General features: G+C 49.8%; 1 protein-coding gene across 1 annotated transcript in view; it reads right to left on the bottom strand.

Annotated features, from left to right (window-relative positions):
- OBI1 (ORC ubiquitin ligase 1) overlaps window positions 1–21524 on the bottom strand; it is a 121247-nt gene that overhangs the window by 60102 nt on the left and 39621 nt on the right. The window contains exon 3 of the mRNA XM_085622078.1: window positions 16926–17017. Coding sequence (XP_085478204.1) covers window positions 16926–17017 — 92 coding nt within the window. The remainder of the gene's footprint in view (window positions 1–16925; window positions 17018–21524) is intronic.

Below are 21524 nucleotides of genomic sequence, written 5' to 3' on the forward strand. Positions count from 1 at the left end.
GCCGAGGGGAAAGGGGAAGCCTCCCCGGGCCCTCCGGACCCCGCCCCGGGCACCCTGCCACGCGGCAGGACCCAGGACCCGGCTGGGCCCCTGGTCCCAGCCGGGGCCCCAGGCACGCAGGCGAAGCCTCCCCGGGCCCTCCGGACACCGCCCCGGGCACCCTGCCATGCGGCAGGACCCAGGACGGAGCCGGGAGGCCGCCCTCCCCGGGGCCCCCAGGGGCCTGGCCGGAGCTCCTGAACCTGGACGAGCGAGGGGAGGCTCCCCGGACACAACGGAACCCCGTCCCGGGCCTTTGGGAGTGCCGCGGGCCGGGGGACGGGGCCCGGAGACCCCGACCCGGGGCCCGGCTGGGCCACTGGACCCAGCCGGGGCCCCCAGGCCCTCCGGCGCAGGGGAAGCATCCCCGGGCCCTCCGGACCCCGCCCCGGGCACCCTGCCACGCGGCAGGACCCATGACGGAGCCCGGGGCAAGGAGGCCGCCCTCCCCCGGGCCCCCAGGGGCCCGGACGGAACTCCTGAACCCAGAAGAGCGAGGGGAGGCTCCCCGGACACAACGGAACCCCGTCCTGGGCCTTTGGGAGTGCCGGGGGATGGGGCCCGGGGCCAGAGACCCCCACCCAGGGCCCGGCCGGGCCCCTGGACCCATCTGGGGCCCCCAGGCCCTCCGGCCCAGGGGAAGCATCCCCGGGCCCTCCGGACCCCGCTCTGGGCACCCTGCCATGTGGCAGGACCCATGACGGAGCCCGGGGCAGGGAGGCCGCCCTCCCCGGGGCCCCCAGGGGCCCGGATGGAACTCCTGAACCCAGACGAGCGAGGGGAGGCTCCCCGGACACAACGGAACCCCGTCCCGGGCCTTTGGGAGTGCCGCAGGACGGAGCCCGGGGCCGGAGAGGACCCAGCCGGGGCCCCCAGGTCCGCAGGCGAAGCCTCCCCGAGCCTTCCGGACCCCGTCCCGGGCACCCTGCCACACGGCAGGACCCAGGACGGAGCCCGGGGCGGGGAGGCCGCCCTCCCCGGGGGCCCTCAGGGGCCCGGCCGGAGCTCCTGAACCCAGCCGAGCGAGCCCCGGCCACAACGGAACCCTGTCCCGGGCCTTTGGGAGTGCCGCAGGTCGGGGACGGGGCCCGGGGCCGGAGCCCCTGACCCGGGGCACGGCCGGGCCCGTGGACCCAGCCGGGGCTCCCAGGACCACAGGCGCAGGGGAAGCCTCCCCGGACCCTCCGGACCCCTTGTCCCGGGCACCCTGCCACGCGGCAGGCCGCGGGACAGAACCAGGGCAGCATCCGGGCCCGTCCAGCTGCCGGCTGAGGACCGAGAGGGGTCCCAGAGTACCCTGTCCCTAGTAATCCGGAGGAAGGCTACCCCCCTTTCTTGAAACCCGCGCGCTCCGAGTGACGGAGGGGACCCTTGGGGCAAATGCGCACGGCCTCCTGGAGCCCTGGTTGGGATACGGGAGGCGAATGGACCCTCATCGGGGCTTCCAGGCCAGCCCAGCCATCTGGCCCCCCTTCTAGGAAAGCATTGCGCGCGACCAGATGGCCGGCAACTGAAAGGACTCCCGTCTGCCCGCCCAGAGCCGGGCCATAGCGGTAGGGCTCCCGCCTGATCCAAGGGCTCGGTGAGCTCTGCTTCCCGGGGGGGGCTCGGGGACAGCGGCTGGGCCTCAGGCACGGGGAGGACCGACGGAGCTCTCGGGCCCGGGCGCCCCGGGGGAGGACTGCCCGGGACCCGTGGAGCCCGTCCCTGGGCACTTTGCCACGCCGTGGGCCGGAGGAGGGAGCCCCGGACACCTGGGAGGATGTTGCCCAGGCTTGGCCCATCTGGTCCCCGCCTGAGAACCACCATCCCCTTGTCCCGGCATACCCTGCCCCTACTAATCCGGAGGAAGGCTACCCACCTTTCTTGTAACCCTCGCGCTCTGAGTGACGGAGGGGATCCTAGGCGCGGATGCGCCCGACCTCCTGGAGCCCTGACTGGGATACGGGAGTCAAATGAGCCCTCATCGGGACTTCCAGGCTGGCCCGGCCATCTGGTCGCTCCATTGGAAAGCATTGAGCGCGCGACCAGATGGCCGAGGGGAGAGGTGCAACCAGATGGCTGGGACTGAAAGGACTCCCATCTGTCCAACCCTGAGCCTTCGCGCTAGGGCTCCCGCCTGCCCACGCAGGGCTCCGTGGCTGCTGGGCTCCGGGGCTGCAGGGCTCCGGGGCTGCAGGGCTCTGGGGGGGCTCGTAGACCCCACGCTGGGCCTCAGGCATGGGAGGCCCGGTGGAACTCCCGGGGCCCGGACACCCGGGGGACCCATGGAGCCCGTCATGGGTACTTTGCCTCGCCGCGGGCTGGAGGAGGGAGCACCGGACGCCCCGGGGAAGTGTTGTCCGGGCTTGGCCCATCTGGTCCCCGCCTGAGAACCGCCATCCCCAGGAGGGGTGTCCAGGCATACCCTGCCCCTACTAATCCGGAGGAAGGCTACCCACCTTTCTTGTAACCCTCGCGCTCCGAGTGACGGAGGGGATCCTAGGCGCGGATGCGCCCGACCTCCTGGAGCCCTGACTGGGATCCGGGAGTCAAATGAGCCCTCATCAGGACTTCCAGGCTGGCCCGGCCATCTGGTCGCCCCATTGGAAAGCATTGCGCGCGCGACCAGATGGCCGAGGGAAAGGTGCGACCAGATGGCCGGGACTGAAAGGACTCCCATCTGTCCAACCCTGAGCCTTCGCGCTAGAGTTCCCGCCTGCCCACGCAGGGCTCCGGGGCTGCAGGGCTCCGGGGCTGCAGTGCTCCAGGGCTCCGGGGCTGCAGGGCTCCGGGGCTGCAGGGCTCCGGGGCTGCAGGGCTCCGGGGCTGCAGGGCTCCGGGGCTGCAGGGCTCCAGGGCTGCAGGCCTCTGGGGGGCTCATAGACCCCACGCTGTTCCTCAGGCATGGGAGGCCCGGTGGAGCTCCCGGGGCCCGGATGCCCGGGGACCCATGGAGCCCGTCCTGGGCACTTTGCCTCACCGCGGGCTGGAGGAGGGAGCACCGGACGCCCCGGGGAAGTGTCGTCCGGGTTTTGCCCATCTGGTCCCCGCCTGAGAACCGCCATCCCCAGGAGGGGTGTCCCGGCATACCCTGCCCCTACTAATCCGGAGGAAGGCTACCCACCTTTCTTGTAACCCTCGCGCTCTGAGTGACGGAGGGGATCCTAGGCGCGGATGCGCCCGACCTCCTGGAGCCCTGACTGGGATCCGGGAGTCAAATGAGCCCTCATCGGGACTTCCAGGCTGGCCCGGCCATCTGGTCGCCCCATTGGAAAGCATTGCGTGCGACCAGATGGCAGAGGGAAAGGTGCGACCAGACTGCCGGGACCAAAAGATCTCCCAGCTGTCCACACCGAGCCATAGCGGTAGGGCTCCCGCCTGCCCTTGCAGGGCTCCGGGGCTCTGCACCAGGGTCTCTTGTCCCGGGCAGATGGACACTTGGCAGGCCGCAGGACGTGGGATCCCAGGCCCTGACCAAAAATCAGGAGGCCCGGGACCGGTCCCTGCTTCTCAACGCAGCCAGGCCGGGGAGATCGGGGAGCCTGCCCAAGCACGAGGGACCCCAGTCCCAGGCACACGGTCCATCAGGTTGTGCGCTCGTTTTCCACAATTTTTTTCAGAATAGTGCGTAGTTGCGCTAGGCAAAGTCCGCCCAGCCCTACTCAGGATGTGCTCTCGTTTTAGACAATTTTTTTCAAAATTCTGCATAGTGGTGCTACGCAAAGTCCGCCCAGCCCTAAGCGAAAGTGAAAGTGATCACGGGCGCTTAATGAGCACGACTTGGTTTGCCAGCCTCTGCTCCTAAGCACGCGCCCGCGCACATGCACTGTAGCTCTAGGCTGGCCATGGTAGCATTTCTTTCAGCCCTCACAAAAAGTCTCGCCAGACCAGCACATGCGCTGGGTCAGGCGTGACCTAAAAACTACCCAGATCACCCACCCTGAGCCCTAAAACCCAGCCTCCTGCCCTGAAAAATACCCGACCCCCCCTGCACCCTAAACCCCACCCCCAGCCCTGTAAAATATTCCGACCCAAGCTCAACCTAAAAATCCCCAAAACAATTCCGCCACCATTCCTTCCATTGTCGTCCACGGGAAGTCTCCCAACCCCAGTCTACTCGCTCCAATGCTAGACCGCTGGCTGCCTTTACCACGCATATGCCTTTACACTGCGTGGTAAAGGCATCCGTAGTAACAAGTGCGTTGAAACGGCACATGTGGTTTACACCTTGTTGTTGATACCGTTCCCCCCTGCACCCAACTTTCATATCCAGCCCAGAGAACTTGTTGCGCCTCATGGTCCCCGCAGTAGGTGCACGTAAGGGAACCTGCATGGTACGATTGAGGACTTGAAAGTACCACCCCAATACTACAAAGGGTAAGATGGACATGGAATTCACATTTGACTGGGAAAAAGGAATTATTCCACCTGTATTTCATTCACGCTATTTAATGTTTTTTCAGGGAATTGGAACCCAGCAGATAGGGGGCCACCCATGAAAGGATTAAGAGAGAGTGATCAGTGCGAATATAGCACCACAAAGATGAATTGCATCCACGGAAACCAATGTGGATACACACTACATAGTGTAGTATTTAGTACAACTCTGATTAAAAGAACTTTCTTTCTTTGAAAAGATAAGCACTGGGCTAGACATTGGAGTTATTGTCCGATAGTTGATTTCTAAGTGCTGAGCTTCAGCACCCCATATTAAGCCAGTGACTGCTCGCCCTTGCTACACTGAGAGTCTAGGTTGGAAGAGGTTGATATTGTCCCAATTTGCAGACACACAGTGGGATGGGTCCCAGAACACCAGTTGCAAATTAACTCAAACCAAATAGCTGAGACCCAGTAGCAGTGGTGTGCCATATGGATCCCCCTCCCCCGAACTCGGGCTGACAGGATCCCTTCAAACAGAGAGGATGCTGCCATAAAAGTTGCAACTCCGTTTGCACATTTTAAGACAGGCTCAAGCATGTTGTCAAAGTATGCAAGGATGTCATTAAGATAGACCAACAAGAACACCTTAAAGTCATGAAATTGGTAATCAACCATGTATTAAAAAGCTAGTGGCCCTACATATCCCAAACTGCATTCCTGTATACTAATATCATCATCATAAAAACTTTATTTCGGCAGTCAAATGCCATTAAAGCATCAGTAAAAACAGACAATAAAATACAATGAATTCATAAAATATACACAAGTGAAGAGATAGTATAAAAATTAGGTACAGTATTAATCAGTAAACCAATTGATAAAATTAGACGTAGCCCCTCCCACAACCCGGAATGTAACCAGAAGAATGCAGTATTATGGTCACTCATACAGTTCCTGCAATATGATTCTGCTGGGCCATTCTTTTAAGAATGGCCCTTCGTGTGCACCACATATTAAATAAAAAACGTGAAATGGAATAAACAATAGGCATTTGCGTGTTTGATTTCAATATCCTATACACTTCAATGCAGAGTCTTGAACCCAAATTTCTGCAGAATTGGGTTAGCCAGTGTTTTCTGGCCTTTCCATAACCCTTGCAGAAAAATAACACGTGCAATTCTGTTTCATCAGGCCGGGCAGCCCCAGTATGAGGTCCCCTCCCACTTGCAAGTAAAGGCGCGTAACGGGAGGGGAGGACTCCATGTCTGAACTGGACATAAAGTTTTTTTGCAAGGAGTGGCTGGATTTCATCCAGCACCAGTTCTAAAATGTACCTATTTTTTACTGCCAGAAATTCCACCGTCAAGCGGCCGGCGGTAGTTCCTCTTTCAAGTTCATTAAGCTTTTGCTCTCTGAAGCTCTCTATCAGGGTCTTTCTTGCTGTTGTTTGGGATGATTCTTCTGCGTTATGTCATAGATTGCCCCTACCCAGGCCCCCACAGTTGTTCCTAATGTTGGACAATCACGGTATCTTTCCTGACCCTCGCATACCCATTATATCAGTTAATGCTTCCCTGTAGGCAGATAGCTCTGGGGTACTCCAGAGGCGACGCCGGTAGAGAAGGGGCCTGAGGGCCACCTCTTCCGCTATGGGTCTAACCCCAAGATCCAAGCGGAGTGGTGTTAATGGAGTACTGGTGGGGAGGCACAAAAGCTGTCTAATGAAGGAATTCTCTGTTTGAATTAACGGGCCCAATGCACAGTGTCCCCAAAGTTCTGCTCCGTAGAGGGCAGCAAACCTGGCCTGTACCTTATAGATTTCCATCACTGGACTAAGTGTTTTTCGGGGCAACTCCTATATAGTTTTAAGATACCCCCCATTGTTTGAGTAAGTTTCAGACCTGCTTTATTTATTTTGGCACCCCAATCCATTTTCTCAGTCAGCGTCAGTCCCAGATATTCAAAGATGGTTACTCGTTCTAGGGGTCTGCCATCCAAGCAGGGGTTGGGGCGGGTAGAGTTGCCTACATTGAAGGCCATATACTTGGTTTTTTGCAGGTTAATTTCCAGGCCCGGTGTTTGCAGAAGTCGCTAAAGTTGTCAAGAGTCCTCTGGATTCCCATCGGGGATTTAGCGAGGGCAAACATCAAGGCCGGGATCTTGCGCTGCGCCAACTTAGGGGCATCGATGTTCTTTCCTGCGCTCAAGAAGTCTATTAGGCCATTGATGTAGAGGGAAAAGAGAGTGGGTGCCAGGACACAGCCCTGTCGGACCCCTTTCTCCACGGGCAAAGGGGCTGAGAGTTTGCCGTGTTTACCATATCTAATGAGAGCATAGTTACCCTTGTGAAGGCATTTTAACTGCTCGCACAGGTATTCTGGCACTCCCATCCTCTTAAAATTACCCATAGTTTTTACTCGGGACCAAGTCAAAAGCAGATTTTAAATCTATAAATACAAGATAAAGGCTACCCCCCTCAATGGAGACGGATTTCCAGTATATCACCTACAGCCTGAATAATTGGTCAATCGTAGATGTCCTAGCTCTAAACCCAGCTTGAAGGGGGGTTAAGATATTATGTTCCTCCATCCAGGATTGTAGACGCCCCAATAAGACTCGAGCAAAGATTTTCTGACCAACGTCTATTAGACTGATCTGGCGATAGTTAGCAGGCAGGAGCGGGGAGCCCTTTTTATAAATCAGTATTATTTCGCCTCCTGCCCAAGTGGGGGAAATTGCCATACCTTTTAATATGGCGTTAAACAGCGTAGCCAAATAAGGGGCCCAGATCGGTATTTTTGGGCTACCCAGTGCGGTTTTGCTTTAGTTAAGGCATTTTTGTATGCTGCTCTAGATTCTTTGATTTTGGTTTTATCTCTACCTTTGATGACAGTGATTAGGTCAGTTTTGGCAGTTGGCATTAAACCATTTATGCTTGGTCTTATTTGGCCCTTCTGTTTTTTATTTTGATAGAAAAAAGTGGCCATGACATCAACCAGGTCGTGGTGGTTTTGTGAGATCTTTGAAAGTAAATTGGGGGCTCCACTACTCTCTAATATATGGGATATAGTTAGGAGATAAGGGACAACTTGATGGTAATGTTTGGCCAATTTGTCTTGCGATTGGGAGAATTCGGCCCAGCGTACTCTACTTCCGTTGGTCCGAATCAGACTATGGGCTGGTATTGAGGGTTTGCCTGTGCCTTTATTTTGCCTAGTGATACTATTTCTAGAATAAGGGAGTTATGGTCGCCGTCATGACGCAGACTGATTTTAAAGTCTATCACCTTGTGCCAGGACTGTATGTCTAATGCAAAAAGAACTATTGATGGACAGAATGCAGAACAATGTCATACATTCACCCCAGTACAGAGATCTGGGCCTAAATCCATCGTTTTTTTGCTCACCATGCCATTCCAGTTTGGACCCAGCCATATGCAAATCAGTCTTGACCCTGTGCCCCATGGGAACAGTCCAGCCCGAACTGCCAGGCCAGGTCTTCCGTGGACTGGAAACAAGCATCCTAGGACCGGTTTCGGGGTTTCACCCCTCTTCAGCCAGGATAGCTTGATTCCAGTGGCATGGAGAGCACGGGACTCACGTCTGAGCATACCCGTCCCACTCGGGGTGACAAATGCAAAAAGAACTATTGATGGACAGAATGCAGAACCCTCCTAGGATGCTTGTTTCCGTTCCAGGGAGGACCTGGCTTGGCAGTTCGGGCTGGACTGTTCCCATGAGGCACAGGGTCAAGACTGATTTGCATATGGCCAGGTCTAAACTGGGGTGGCATGGTAAGCAAAAGAATGATGGATTTAACCTAGATCTCTTGACTGGGGGTGAATGTTTTGATTTGTTCTGCATTCCGTCCATCAATTGTGTGTCTCTTGCAGGACTGTATGTCTAGCATAATATAATCAATTATTGAGGTGTGACCCGCTCTATTAAAAGTGTGATTCCCCGGTCTATCAGATGTGGTGCGACCATTACATGCTCTTAAAGAAAATGTTAGTGTTAGGGATTGTATTTGGAGAGCTAACAGGGTCCAGACCCTTATTGGCGAGATATTAGGTTCAGGAATGGACCAATATTGGTCCTCCTCGTCTAGTTGTCCTGTCACCAAGCCGTCCAAGGGCTCAAATTGGCAGTTAAAGTCGCCGCCAATAATTACTCCGCAGTTTAATGGGAGGGTTGGGAGGAGGCTATTAAAGTGGTCCAGGGTGCTTGACTCTTGGCCCCGGGAAGTCGGGCGCGAGTACAGATTTATAAGCAGAATGCTTTGTTTTGACTGGAAAGTTAAAAGGACACAAAGGATATCGCGGGAGGAACTTTCGATAGATTTTGCTTCACAGCCTAGATGGACTCCAACCCAAGTGGACAATCCTCCTGAGGGTCTACCTCTCCCCATATGTATCACTGGGATACTAAAGACCGCATACCCCTGCCTACTAAATTCATTCCTAGACCACGTTTCTTGGAACATACAGATTTCGTGTTGTTAAATGAAGAGTCCCCAATCGAGGTACTTTAGTTTGGATGATAATCCTGCTATGTTCCAAGAAAGTATTTTCACACTTGGGGTGCGCACTATAGTGGTCTGAATGGGGGGAGGGGTCGATGGTTATACTATCTAATGCGTACACTTTTTTGCAAAGAGCTTGGGTTGAGGCTTAAATTAAGTGTATTGCTAAGTGAAAGAGAGGATTTTCCACCTATGTTTACTGGATTACTTGGGTGCGTGGGGGCAAGGGGTTTATCTAAATTCAGTATGCCCTTAGGATCTTGATTCGGTTTGTCCTCTGGTGTACTGCTTTTCCCCTCGTCTATGGGTTGAACTGTATCCTTTGAGGGTGTTAAATAGTCGCTCATTTGGGCAGTCCCTCTTACCTGTAGGGTACGCATACTGGGTTGAGCTCTATCTTGGTTGTTGGATACCACTTTCGTTAGTCAGTCTACTGCCTCAAGAGGGCTGAACCTATTATTCACTGGGATGTTGAAAAAGAATGGAGTTGCTTGTACCTGCAAAGGTGTTGGGGATTAGATGCTCTGGTTCGCTGCCCACTTCGGGTAATAAGCTCCTCTGTACTGTTGTAGATGATGACCAAAGGGATAAAAGTAACCTAGGGGCAATAGGTTGACCGATCTCCCAGGCCTGGCTAAGTGGTGATCTAGAAGATGGTTTACAATCCCCCCTAGTCCTAAAGTTAATGACAACACAGTCACCAATGATATCTTTGGGTCTCCAACCTACCCACCCTACCAATCATAAGGATTTTATTGATATCACTATTGGAAAACTGATTGTTATTAGTTAACCAATGTGTACATTTGTTCCTCAGATCCAGATAGGATTCCCTAGTCCCCTTCTTTAGTTCAGGAACTCCAGCTAATAGGACTACGTAGGGAATTGAGGCTGGGGGTAGATTGATGCAAGGAAGGGCTGTCCCTACTCCAAGGGATTCCTCCTGTGGCCTGCTCTTTTGCCTATCCCTTGGACCAATGGAGGAGTTTTCAGAGATTCCGACAGCCCCCCCAGCATTAGCCTCATCTTTCTGTGCTCCCTGTAAAAGCTCCTGCCCATGAGTAATATTTTCTTTCTCCACCTCCTTAGGGCTACTGTGTTGCTTTCTCTCCTTCTCCTGATTTAGCTGTGGTGTTTTGTTAGGAGGGGGCGTGTTAACTTTTGCAAGCTGGGGGCTGGGTCTTGTTTGGACAATATGTTGACCGACTCCTTTTCTCTCAAGATCACCTCGGTCCTATCCACCCATCGTTCTACTAGTTTTGAGAGTTTATCAACCCGATCCCATACATTTTTTAATTCGTCCCTCACTATGGTCCTTATTTGGACCTGCATATCTACAACCATGTCCGTGACCCAGGCTGGCTGTTCAGGGCCTCCATTTGATAGGGGGCTATTGTCATTAGCCCTTACGGCAGCAGGAGTCTCCAGGGCCGGAACTTATTGTTTAGGTCTTCTAGATACAATAGCTCTAGTTTTCCATTTTTTGGGGCGGGCCCCCCCTGGGTGCAAGACGTCCAACCTACTTTCCACCGAGTGTCCTGTATCACATAGGGCGAGGTCCTGGTCCGTAGTAAGGGGGGGGGGGGGGGGGGGGGGGGGGAGTGTTAGATCAAGTGGACTAGGAGGTGCAGCAAGGTTGGGTGTAAGGGATAGTCGCCTTTCAGTTAATTCAATCTCGTTTGCCACTACGCCAATGGCTCTCTGGAGCATCCGATCTATTGATGTCTGTTGAATGGTGGAGGCCGGCTGTACTGGGGCTACATTTGGCTTTTCCACCCCGACTCACCTCCCCATATTTGCAGAAGGGATTCATTTAGTGGCGAGAAGGCTTTTTGTCACTAACCTTGGTGCGAATGTGAGTGGATCCTTTTCCAGGGCCTGTCCTGCACCTCTTCAGGGACTTAGGGGGGTGGCCCAGCCCAGCCTCTTCCGGCCACTGATGGGCACAAACGGGCCCGACCTTGGCCCGGGCATGTCCGCGTGCGTCCCGCGTTGCGGGAGGGCTGCTCGGTATTTGAATGTCCTCCTGCACTGCGCTGCGGTGACGCGATCAGCAAGTGTCACTCAGTGCCTGCTGGGATTTGTGGTCTTTGCGGGCTGTTTCCCTCACGGAGTGGCCCAATGGCGAGTGGAGCGCTGAGCCGTTCCCCTCACGGCTAGGATGGCAGCAAGAGTGTTTGGGGGAAAAGCCGTTCCCCTCACGGCGGTCGGAGCAGAGCAGACTGGTGAGCGCGTCCCGCGTTGCGGGAGGGCTGCTCGGTATTTGAATGTCCTCCTGCGCTGCGCTGACACGATCAGCAAGCGTCACCCAGCGCCTGCTGGGATTTGTTGTCTTTGCGGGCTGTTTCCCTCACGCCGTGGCCCGATGGCGAGTGGAGCGCTGAGCCGTTCCTCTCACGGCTGTGATGGCAGCAACAGTGTTTGGGGGAAACGCCGATCCCCACACGGCAGTCGGAGCAGAGCAGACTGGTGAGTGGACATACTAATATCCATACTTAGTATTGATAGCTATCCTCCATTCCCCATATAATTAAAGGGCGGGTGGGGTGGAGCCCCACTGACAGTACGGGGTAGAAAGAATCCCATTTAACAATACTAGCAGGCCCGTTAAAACAACTTAGGATCAAAATATTTTCATGTTTTGTCAGCTACCTAAATGAAATGCAGCAGTTGGAGTATTTAAATCAATTAATTCCAGCAGGAATTAACAGGAGTGTTAAATCATGTGTTCTATTTTACAGTTTCATTTCTGAAGAGCAAATCACTATAGATCATGCATCAACAACCCCTACCCCAGTTTTAATCACATATGGGGATAAAACTGGGAGTGGGGGTTGTAAAGAGTATTTACCTTATGTACTAGGTTTCTGTGAGAGCCTGTTTTGTTCATCTGGGCATGTCCATCTGCCCTGAATGTGATCTGGTGGGACAGATTTACATAGGTTGTTTCATTTTGGACCGAAAGCCCACAAAGTAATATTCTGAAAGCTAGAGAAGATCCATTTTGTCTCTAATATAAGTTACTAGTACACCTTTATCAGTGATCTATGTAGAGCTGTAGTTGATAAGGGGAGAGGGGCACTCATTTCTTGAGCTAATCATGCTGTTTCCAGAGAGAGAATGCCTAATTTTCAATATTTGCTTATAAATCGGCTGCAGGGTGCAGCTGCTACTGCTGGGTACCCATCTTTATCAATACAGCTTAGTTGTTGGACTTAGTAGTTGTTGCAAAACTGTAGAGGTTTTGCCAACAGCAACTGCACAACCATGAGGCTGTGCAGACGCAGTCTCCTACTTTTTAGTGATGTTGCATGGCAATGCAGGCAGGCTAAGCACACACGGCACTGCTCTCATTGTAATTTTTGCACTGTGTGAAAGCATGTAAACATGCTGCTTCAACCACATTGTTTGTTCCAAAAACGGTGGCCTGACTGACGATGACTGCAGGAGGCTGTATTACAGTGGGGATGGGTGGGGCCTCATGGTGCTCCCTGGCTTATGGGAGCATTCGAACCAGGATAGTCTAAGTGACTATGTGATTTCTCCCATCTTTGGGGCTTGCCATATTTTATTTATTTTGGCTGCTGGAAACGTTGGCACAACAATGTGCACCCTTTGCTGGCGTTAAGAACTCAATGCTTTGTGGTTTTATCTAGACCCCTCCAAAACTGTTGGAATTTATTTGTTTCATATAGTTCGAACCACACCGAACAGGTAACACAGCCCCTTATATAAGAGAATTAGATAGTAATAAAAGAGGCGACAATTTGTTAAACTACAGCATGTCCAAGTTCCTAGTGGTGGGGGAAGCATGCAGAGAGGGAAAGTCTTTACTGTAAAGTTAGGAATGTTCGACAAAATGGACGAAGGGTGGAAAGTTATGTACAGGGTCGGTACCCACCAAACTTTAGATATAGTAGTGGACGTTATGCAAGATCAGTCCATGAGTGTTGTGCCATCTAAGCTGGCTTCAATTTTGTGACTTACGGTGTCTGGGAAGAGCAGTTCTTAGAGTTCTTTCTTGAGAGTGGCACGGGAGGGGTTAACTCTTAAAGGACGGAAAGCTGTTTCAGAAGCTTAAAGAACAATTGATGGATGGACAAACATTCATCCCCAGTACAGAGTTCTGGGGCTAAATCCATCGCTTTTTTTGGGTATGCCTAGAAGTTGGTACCATGCGCTCCATGTCATTGGAGTCAAGCCAGTTAGGCTGATGAGGGGCGATAACCCGAATTCTGGATTGGCAGTTCGGGCAGGACTGTTCCCATGGGCAGCAGGGCCAAGACTGATTTGCATATGGCTGGGTCCAAACTGGGGTGGCATAGTGAGCACAAAAAGAAAATATTCGATTGATTTAACCCAGTTCTGTGACTGGAGGGAAATGTTTGATTTTATCAACTTTCCGTCCATCATCTGGTTTTTTTGCATTTGTCGCCCTAAGAGGGACAAGTATGCCTAGACGTGGGTTCCATGATCACTGTGCCACTGGATTAAATCTAGCATGGCTGATGAGGTGCGATACCCCGAAAACGGTCCCGGGATGCTCGTTTCCGGTTCAGGGAGTACCTGGCTTGGCAGTTCAGGCTGCACTGTTCCCATAGGGTGCAGGGTCAATAATGATTTGCATTTGGCTGGGTTCAAACTGGGGTAGCATGGTAAGCAAAAAACAAAGGATTTAATCCAGATCTTTGACGGGGGTGAAAGTTTGATTTGTTCAGCATTCCGTCCATCATCTGTTCTTTTTGTATTTGTTTCAAAAGCTTGGAGCGCTTCTTGAGAAAGACTGGCTTAGGGTGCAAGATGTTTTGAAAGATGGCATGATCTTGAATCGTTGGGAGATGAGGACAGCTTTCTGAATTACCATGTAGGGCAGTGGTTCCCAAAGTGTGCGCCGCGGCACCCAGGTGCGCCGTGATGAAAAGCCAGGGGCGCCGCGCAGGATGTGGGAGATTGTGGCCGCAGCGCAACACTCCCAACAGACTTTGATGCAGTACCAGAGCTCAGATACCCAGCAGCATTGGAGAGGCACAGCGGGATGGCTACCCTCACACCTTCAGCCCTTGATGAGCTGTTAAGAGGTGCTTGAAGGTGACGGAGAGGGAGGGGCTGCAGCTTCAGGCGCAGGGCATCTATTCAGATGCAAACAACCCTGAATGCGTCATGTCTCTGTAATTTAGAGGGGCCTCACACATTCCCTTTCTGCCCAGGGCCCCGAAAATCATAGAACCGGCCCTGATTACACGGAGACAGCATGTGGTTCTCTCCACAGAGCTTAATTCCTGTTACAAAATTGTAAGCAAACCTCGGTTCTTCAAACATGCAGTCTATAATGTAATAAAATAAAGACATGGCACAATCGCACCCACACTAATTAACAAAGTATCTCCTTTAAGTACTGTACATTTCAGTGGGGGATGGCAAAACTAACATTTTAGAAAGAGAGCCTGTCGTCTTTGTCTTGTCCAGGAGGGGGTGAGGAGCCCTACCCCACCCTGGAAGAGACCAAGATGATACTCGAATACTGCATGCCCACCCCTGTGCCCACCCTGGTGGATCCTGTTCCCCCTCATGTGATGGCTCCTGCCCCCCCCCAGTGATGGCTCCCGTCCCCCCATGTGGTGGCTCCTGTCCCCCCCAAAACCTGTGATGGCTCCTGTCCCCCCCCTATGGTGGATCCTGTCTCCGCCCTGGGTGGTTTCTGTCCCAGTCCTGGAATGGCTCCTGCAGCGAGTGTGAAGTTCTTGATGGGCCTCTTCTCAAAAAGGCTCAGCTAAAAATTAATATGAAAAGGTGAGAGAGTGAGTAAGTGAAGGGATGGGTGGATGGCTGGATGAATTAGTGAAAGAGTGAATTGATGAATGAAAGATTGAATAGATCGATAATGAGAGAGGATGGATGGATTGATGAGTGAGTGGAAGGATGGATGAGAGAAAAGGTAAACAGCTGGATGTATGGGTCGAAAGGTTGCTGGATGGGTAAAAGGGTGGATGGATGAGTGAAAAGGTGGATGATGAGCGAGTAAGTGGGAGGATGGATGAGTGAAATTATGGATGGATTGATGAATTGATAACTGCAAAGGTGAATGGATGGATGAGTGAAAGGGTGGATGTAAGGATGGATGGGTGGGTGAGTGAAAGGGAGGGTAGGTGGACAAAAGGATGAATAGATGAGTGAAGGAGTGAAAGGATAAATGGATGAGAGAAAGGATGGATGAGTGATAGGGTCAATGGATGGATTAATGAGTAGATGGATGGGTGGGTGGATGGATGGCTAAGTGAAAGGGTCGATGGAGAGAGAAAGGGAGGATGGATGGATGACTGAAAGGGTGGATGGGTGGAAGGATGAGTGACTGGGTCGATGGATGAGTAAGTGAAAGGATGGCTGGATGGGTAAAAGGGTAAATGGCTTGATGGATGAGTGAATGGATGGATGGTAGAAGAGTGGATGGATGAGTGAACAGATGAATAGGGTGAAAGGGTGGATGGATGGATAATGGATGGATGAGTGAAATGATAGATGGAAGGATACATGATGGATAGGTTTGCAAATGGTTGAATATGTTTGGATATGGCTGGGCTTACTTATATACTACTGCGCGCCCTCCTCTGATGTGTCTGTAAAACTTAGCTATTGTCCTGACACCTGCCTTTTAGAACTGCACCGGCAGGACCCAGCACACTTAAAACACTGGGTAGATGGGATCTGGTGAGCCATCTTGGGGTTCATCAGAGCCCACCCCATGTAAACTTCTTGTAACACCACAGAGCTCCTTGAGCCTTTCTCTAGCAATTGAGATGTACTTTATAAGATCTTTGTGATTGCAAATAAAGTTTTATGATGGTGATGGCTACTCTCTGAATCCTTCATCACGTCTAGGCTTGATTCTCCATGTAGACCAGTGGTTCCCAAACTGTGCGCCGCGGCACCCCAGTGCGCCGGTAAAAAATGGTGGGGAGCCACGGCCAACTGCCAATTAGGTCAAGGGAGCCATGGGTCAAAAAGTTTGGGAACCACTGATGTAGGGTCTTGTGGACAATACAGGCCAGCTTGTGAATGTATCGCGCCTCAATGAGGAGGAATTTTAAGGTTATTAGAATGAGTGTGATATACTCTAATCTTCTTTTGTCTGATACCACTCTTGGTGAAGCAATCAGCTCTTTTGGGGAGGGGGTGGCTCATGTCTTAACTGAGATTTTGTCTGACAGACACGCTTGAGCTGAGGTGGGGCTTTGAGAAGGGGTACTTTCAGGACAGGGTACTACAAGTTACTCCAGTTTCCATCACTTTCCACTCTTCTCATGTTGAGGGCCAGCAATACAACTAATTTTATCATTTTTAAGCGCATCTTTACTAGAACTGGTTTTGCTAGGTTCTTCTATTCTTTTGTTTCTCCATGTATCTTCCTTTCCAGATTTACCAAACATTTTCAACATTACATTTATCTGTTTAACCAATTCATCTTTTTCAATAAGCCACTTTGAATTAAAGCATTATATAAAAAATGTATATATAAAAAATAAAAAAATAATGGTAATGCCCGGCAATTGGCTACTGGCATATGCACTCTTCATCTCACTTAATACATGCATATAAACATGTTCTCTAACTGTGTACATCATGTCCTTGCGATCGAGCCTAAAAATGCAGCCAAACTGCATAACTATTGCTACGCTCTAAGCAATTGGACTGGCCGATCCAACTAGAGTATTGCAAATGGTGTATTAATCACTATTTGAATGACAACACCAAAATACCAGCTGTTTAAGTACCTTGATAAATGCACTACACAAGATGAATAAGTTGCATTTGTTAAATTAACCTTAGTCCTGGGACAATTAAAATATGGACGCAAGGCTACATCAAATGGAAAAGTTGAAAAAAAAAATAGTGACTATATGTATTCCTCGAATTGATCCGTGTCCCAATCAGACTGAGTAGACATGTCAGGAAAGCAGATAAGTGTAAAGCGTGCACAAGGTGAGCATCGCGGATATGTTGGTTACCTCATATTCTTTGTGGAGAAGTTCAAGTCTTGTTTTGCGAAGATGTTTTCTTACTGTATGGGTAAATATGCATTCATTTTCCCCTGTACCACCTACAAAAACAACCAATTGCATTGATTAAAATAATGCCTTTCAAAAGGAATGCTTACAAGACTAACAAAATGCCAAGCATGATATAGAGGCCACAGTAGTTGCATACATACTTCGCGTAACCTAGAGACTTCTATCTGGTTCGTAAGTAGAACACCTCTTCGAGCAATAACATTTTGAAAATGAACCACAAAGCACTTCAAGTTTGCCTATGGACACCCATAGAGCCCCTCCCCTCGCCACTTTCACTCTAGTACTCCAGACACTAATGTGGCAAGGAGAATGTCAATGTTGGCCTGCACCCTTCACAAGACACTTTAATCTACTAAAATCAGCTACCCTTCTTCGTTAAAAGCCATCCTTCAGAAAAGAACAGAACGCACACGGCAAGAAACTATTTCACTGACATCAGTACAAACTCCTACTTTGAAGTCTTCAAAGAAGAAATTAAAAGTCTGCGATTCCAACATTCCTGCCACTTGTAACCAGTCTCTAGAGTAAGCTTCTTTTTTTTTTATCTCCTCTGTGCTGAACAATTGTGTCTTTTGCTTTCTCGAACACTTGATATAGGTCTTGTTATTGTAGATATATCAAATTACTGTTTAATTTGTAAATATGTATCTTAACAATGTTCCTATGTATATTTTTGTATCTCGTGGAATTTGCACCTCTGTAAAGCAGCGAGTGTTGCACTGAGTCTAGTCTGAGCTATATAAAAGCAAAAACAAAGAAAATAAATGAAAAACAATTAAGAAAATCTACACATTCTGGAAAGCTTCACTGAGTTTGAATTCTTGATACTCTGAAGAGAGCTGCTCACAGGTCCTTTGAGAAGAAGTAATCACAAAGACACAAATAAGGATCCTAATGAACACCTCCTTGAAGGCAGGCATTGACCTTGTCATGTCTGCCAGCTATTGTTCAACATTACTTTTCTTGAAATGATTATGGAGCGAAGGGTAGACTTGCAGCAGGAAGGCATTTAGATGAGGTTTTCTTCAATGTCACTCAGTTCACTCTCTCATACTCACTCATACAATGGAGTCTGCACTGCAGATGAAATTCTGAGAGAGGTGAAATGGGAATTTATTGGCTGGGGTCATGTTGGATGCACCGGCCACCTTTAACTCATTCAAATATAATGTATTGGTGCAGTCTGAGGGCTTTCTAGAAAATGGCGGAGAGGTATTAAACGTGCATCTCCTCATTATGAAAGAAGGTCAGTGAAATGACAATGGATGCTCTTTCCCTATTTTGAGTTTCTAATATCATACGCAGGAACACTTAATTAATGAGCATCTGAAGGTGCCCGAGGACAGCATCAGAAGACTGGGACCAATGGAACTTCAGGAGAGTACCTATATAATGAGAACTAGATTTCCCACTAGGTTTGTGCGTCTGTGAACATTTTGTTGCCAGAAGTAGAAACAAGAGCCCTGCATGGTAAAACACACTAGATCTTTTACCCATCAGCAGAGGAACTTGCAGAACTCTGCAAGGAAACTACCCGTTTCCCGAAGCTGTGGCAGTATGGAATCTGCAGTTTCAAAGTGGTATCTAATAGAGCCATCCTTTGCAAGTTGACTACGCCCTGTACCCTTGAAAGATACCCCGGTTTTCTATGGTGTTACGGTACAGCTCCTGCTGGAATAAGAATTGTTTCAAACTTGATTCTACATTAGTGCACCAAGCCAAGACTTCCTCTTTTATAAATTGTATATTGTTTCTGGATCTTAATCTCACCAAAACATTTCTTCTCTTGGCTGGGAACCAAAAGCAGACCAGCGCAAAAATATTAAAACTAACCCTGCCTCCTTCCTTGTCTCTGAAGCCCCCTGTGCCTCCTGAAATTTCCAGGAGAAACAGGAGAAAGTAGCCAGCAATGGCCATGGTCTTAAAAACAGGCCGGAAAAGGCTCCAGAATACCGGGGAAGTGTCAGGTGGAAACAAGCATTGGCATAGACAATAAGTCTCACCTTTGGGACCTTATAAGTGTTTAGCCAGAGGCACTGCGCTAGGCTCGACCTAAAAAATACAAATACAATAGTGTCTGGGTAACCAAGACACATGTCCATTAAAACTGAGTATTTATTTACCGAAAGCTCTAGCCTGCCCGCTTAAACATACGCACAGCAGCATAAACCAGTGTTCACATCTATCCATCTTGCACTGGAAACCATAGATAAATTTAAAGCGTGAAGCAGGAGTAGACAGCAGCTCTGATGGAGGCGCGTAGGCTCGTCTGCTCTGACAAGCGCCGGGCCCCGGAGTCGGGTTATTAGTACAGCGGTGACTCAGGCAGCTTTGCAGGGATGTTCATCGGCAATGCAGACCCTCCTCCGCGCTCATAACTTTTCTCAGTCAGAGCAGTGAGAGCGAGCTGAGGCGGACGGCTGCCTGGCATGCAGGCAGCCCCTGCTATGGTAGCCCAGCAAATACAATTACAGCACGAACATTTGAAAACACCGCTATTCTGCACAACTCCCACTCAAGCCTATCTCCACCCTGCCTAATAAAATAACAAACATAGTCACAAGAAGGGAATTGTACACTATATATATTAATGCTGTTCCTACTACAAAGATTACAAGATTAAAACATTGAAAGACGTGGAACGTGCAGAGCCCGCGGCTTACTTGGTGTTGGTGCGTGAAGGCCAGCGCCATAGTTCTAAGATTAGAAAAACACATTTTAGAAAAAACACTTCAAGTAACATATAAAATGAGTGGTGCGCGCGCGCTGTAAGGAAGAAAATAAAAAGCGAAAGCACGGCGCATTGCGTGTAACCTGACTCACCAGGAATGCTCCCACCCTGCGCGCCGCTGCTCGCTCCAGAGAGCAAAACGCCGTGGGAGTGACACATAGGAAAGGAGGTGGGACATGCACCCGCCTTTGGCCATTTGCGTGCTTTCATTTTTGAAAGACATACGCAAAGGCCAATCCAATGTGTGGGAGGAGTCAGACCCACACAGAGAAGTTTGGAGTGCTCACAAGAAGCCTCCCATAGAGAAGCACATGCGCGCTGCGCTAGGCTCGACCTAAAAAACAGGCAGTCTAGCTTGTGAGTAGTTTAATGATGGACTTACCAGAGCTGGTGTGGCACAAGCACCTGTGTGCAATTTTGCAGAGACATTCTAAATGGCACAGACTTGGGGAAAACAGTTGTCCTTCATGTGTTCAAGATCCGAATGAGTTAACAGCACAGAACGTCTCAGAGCTCTGGGTAAAACTACAAAGGAACCCTTTGTGAGTGAATTTGAATTCATTCAGATCTGAAGTACTCCACTCCAAGTTCAAATAAAAACCTATGTGAAAGTTTTAGACGTGCAATGCATATTTGCAGTACATTGTAAATGACACAGAGCATGCTCTTGTGACTGACTTCTTCTCAAGGGACCTTGTGGTTCTTCTCACAGCTGCCCCTTTCATAGCTTTGCTCACACTTGCCCCAAAATGATGCAATGATCTTCAAGAAGAGTCCAATCCTCACAATAGCCAGACCTATCCCCAAAAGCTGCTTGTTACGCCTATGTGCGGACAAAAGACTAGTTTCGGGAAATTGCCCTTAGGAGGGCCTGCAGAATAAAGGGCGTAACAGTCCTACTCAGCTGCTGTAGCTCACCTACATAATATCTATTTAAGGCAACTCAAGGGCCATCGGGAGGCTACCGGAGACCAACAGGCGACAAGTAACAACTCCAAATGCTTCCACTTTTAAGCACAATGCTTACACTTTGATGCAACTGTCTGAATAACAATTTGTTTTGGCTTTGTTGCATAATTAGTGTTGGGAGGGAGCAGGGTATCAGAATATAAAATATCCTAACAAAGGATTGACTGTGTGTCTTAGTTATAAATAGGGCTCCCGCTTTTATGGTCTTTATTTTTTTGACATTTCCGTCTGTATTTATCATATTTATTTTTTGCTACTTTTATCTTTATTTATCCATATTTATTTTGGATTTTGTGGAAAAACGAAGCTGAAATTAGTATATTTCCACATTTATTTAACCGGAAAATATGCACTCATGCTTGAATGCCTACTAGGTTTTAATGTTGTAAACACCCACAGAAGATAACTCAATGCACTTATAAGAAAATATGCACATTTCAGTATCAACCATGTGCATGCCTACTGTTGTTAAGTCCTCTTTACTAAAATTTCTTTCTTTTTTAACCCCCTTACCCATCAATCTCCACAGCTACTGGCTTGGCAGTCATGGCACACAGTATTTAGAATTACTCAAAAAGCAACTCGATTTCCGTTTTTATCCATATTTAAAAATAAATACAGACAAGAAAATAAATATTTCCTGTCTGTATTTATTTGTAAAAATCAGTAAAAACGGAAAACAGGGAGCCTTAGTTATAAAGCAGGTGCTACTTAGTGCATGATCACATGACATGCAAAAGGTGGGAAAAAAGTTACCTCCCATATTTAGGGACTCCAAGGGGCTCTTATTTCCACAGACAAATAAAAACAAGCATTTGCAATGCAATAGGTCTTGC

Source organism: Triturus cristatus, chromosome 8 (genome assembly GCF_964204655.1).
Source record: "Triturus cristatus chromosome 8, aTriCri1.1, whole genome shotgun sequence".
NCBI classification, from domain to species: Eukaryota; Metazoa; Chordata; class Amphibia; order Caudata; family Salamandridae; genus Triturus; species Triturus cristatus.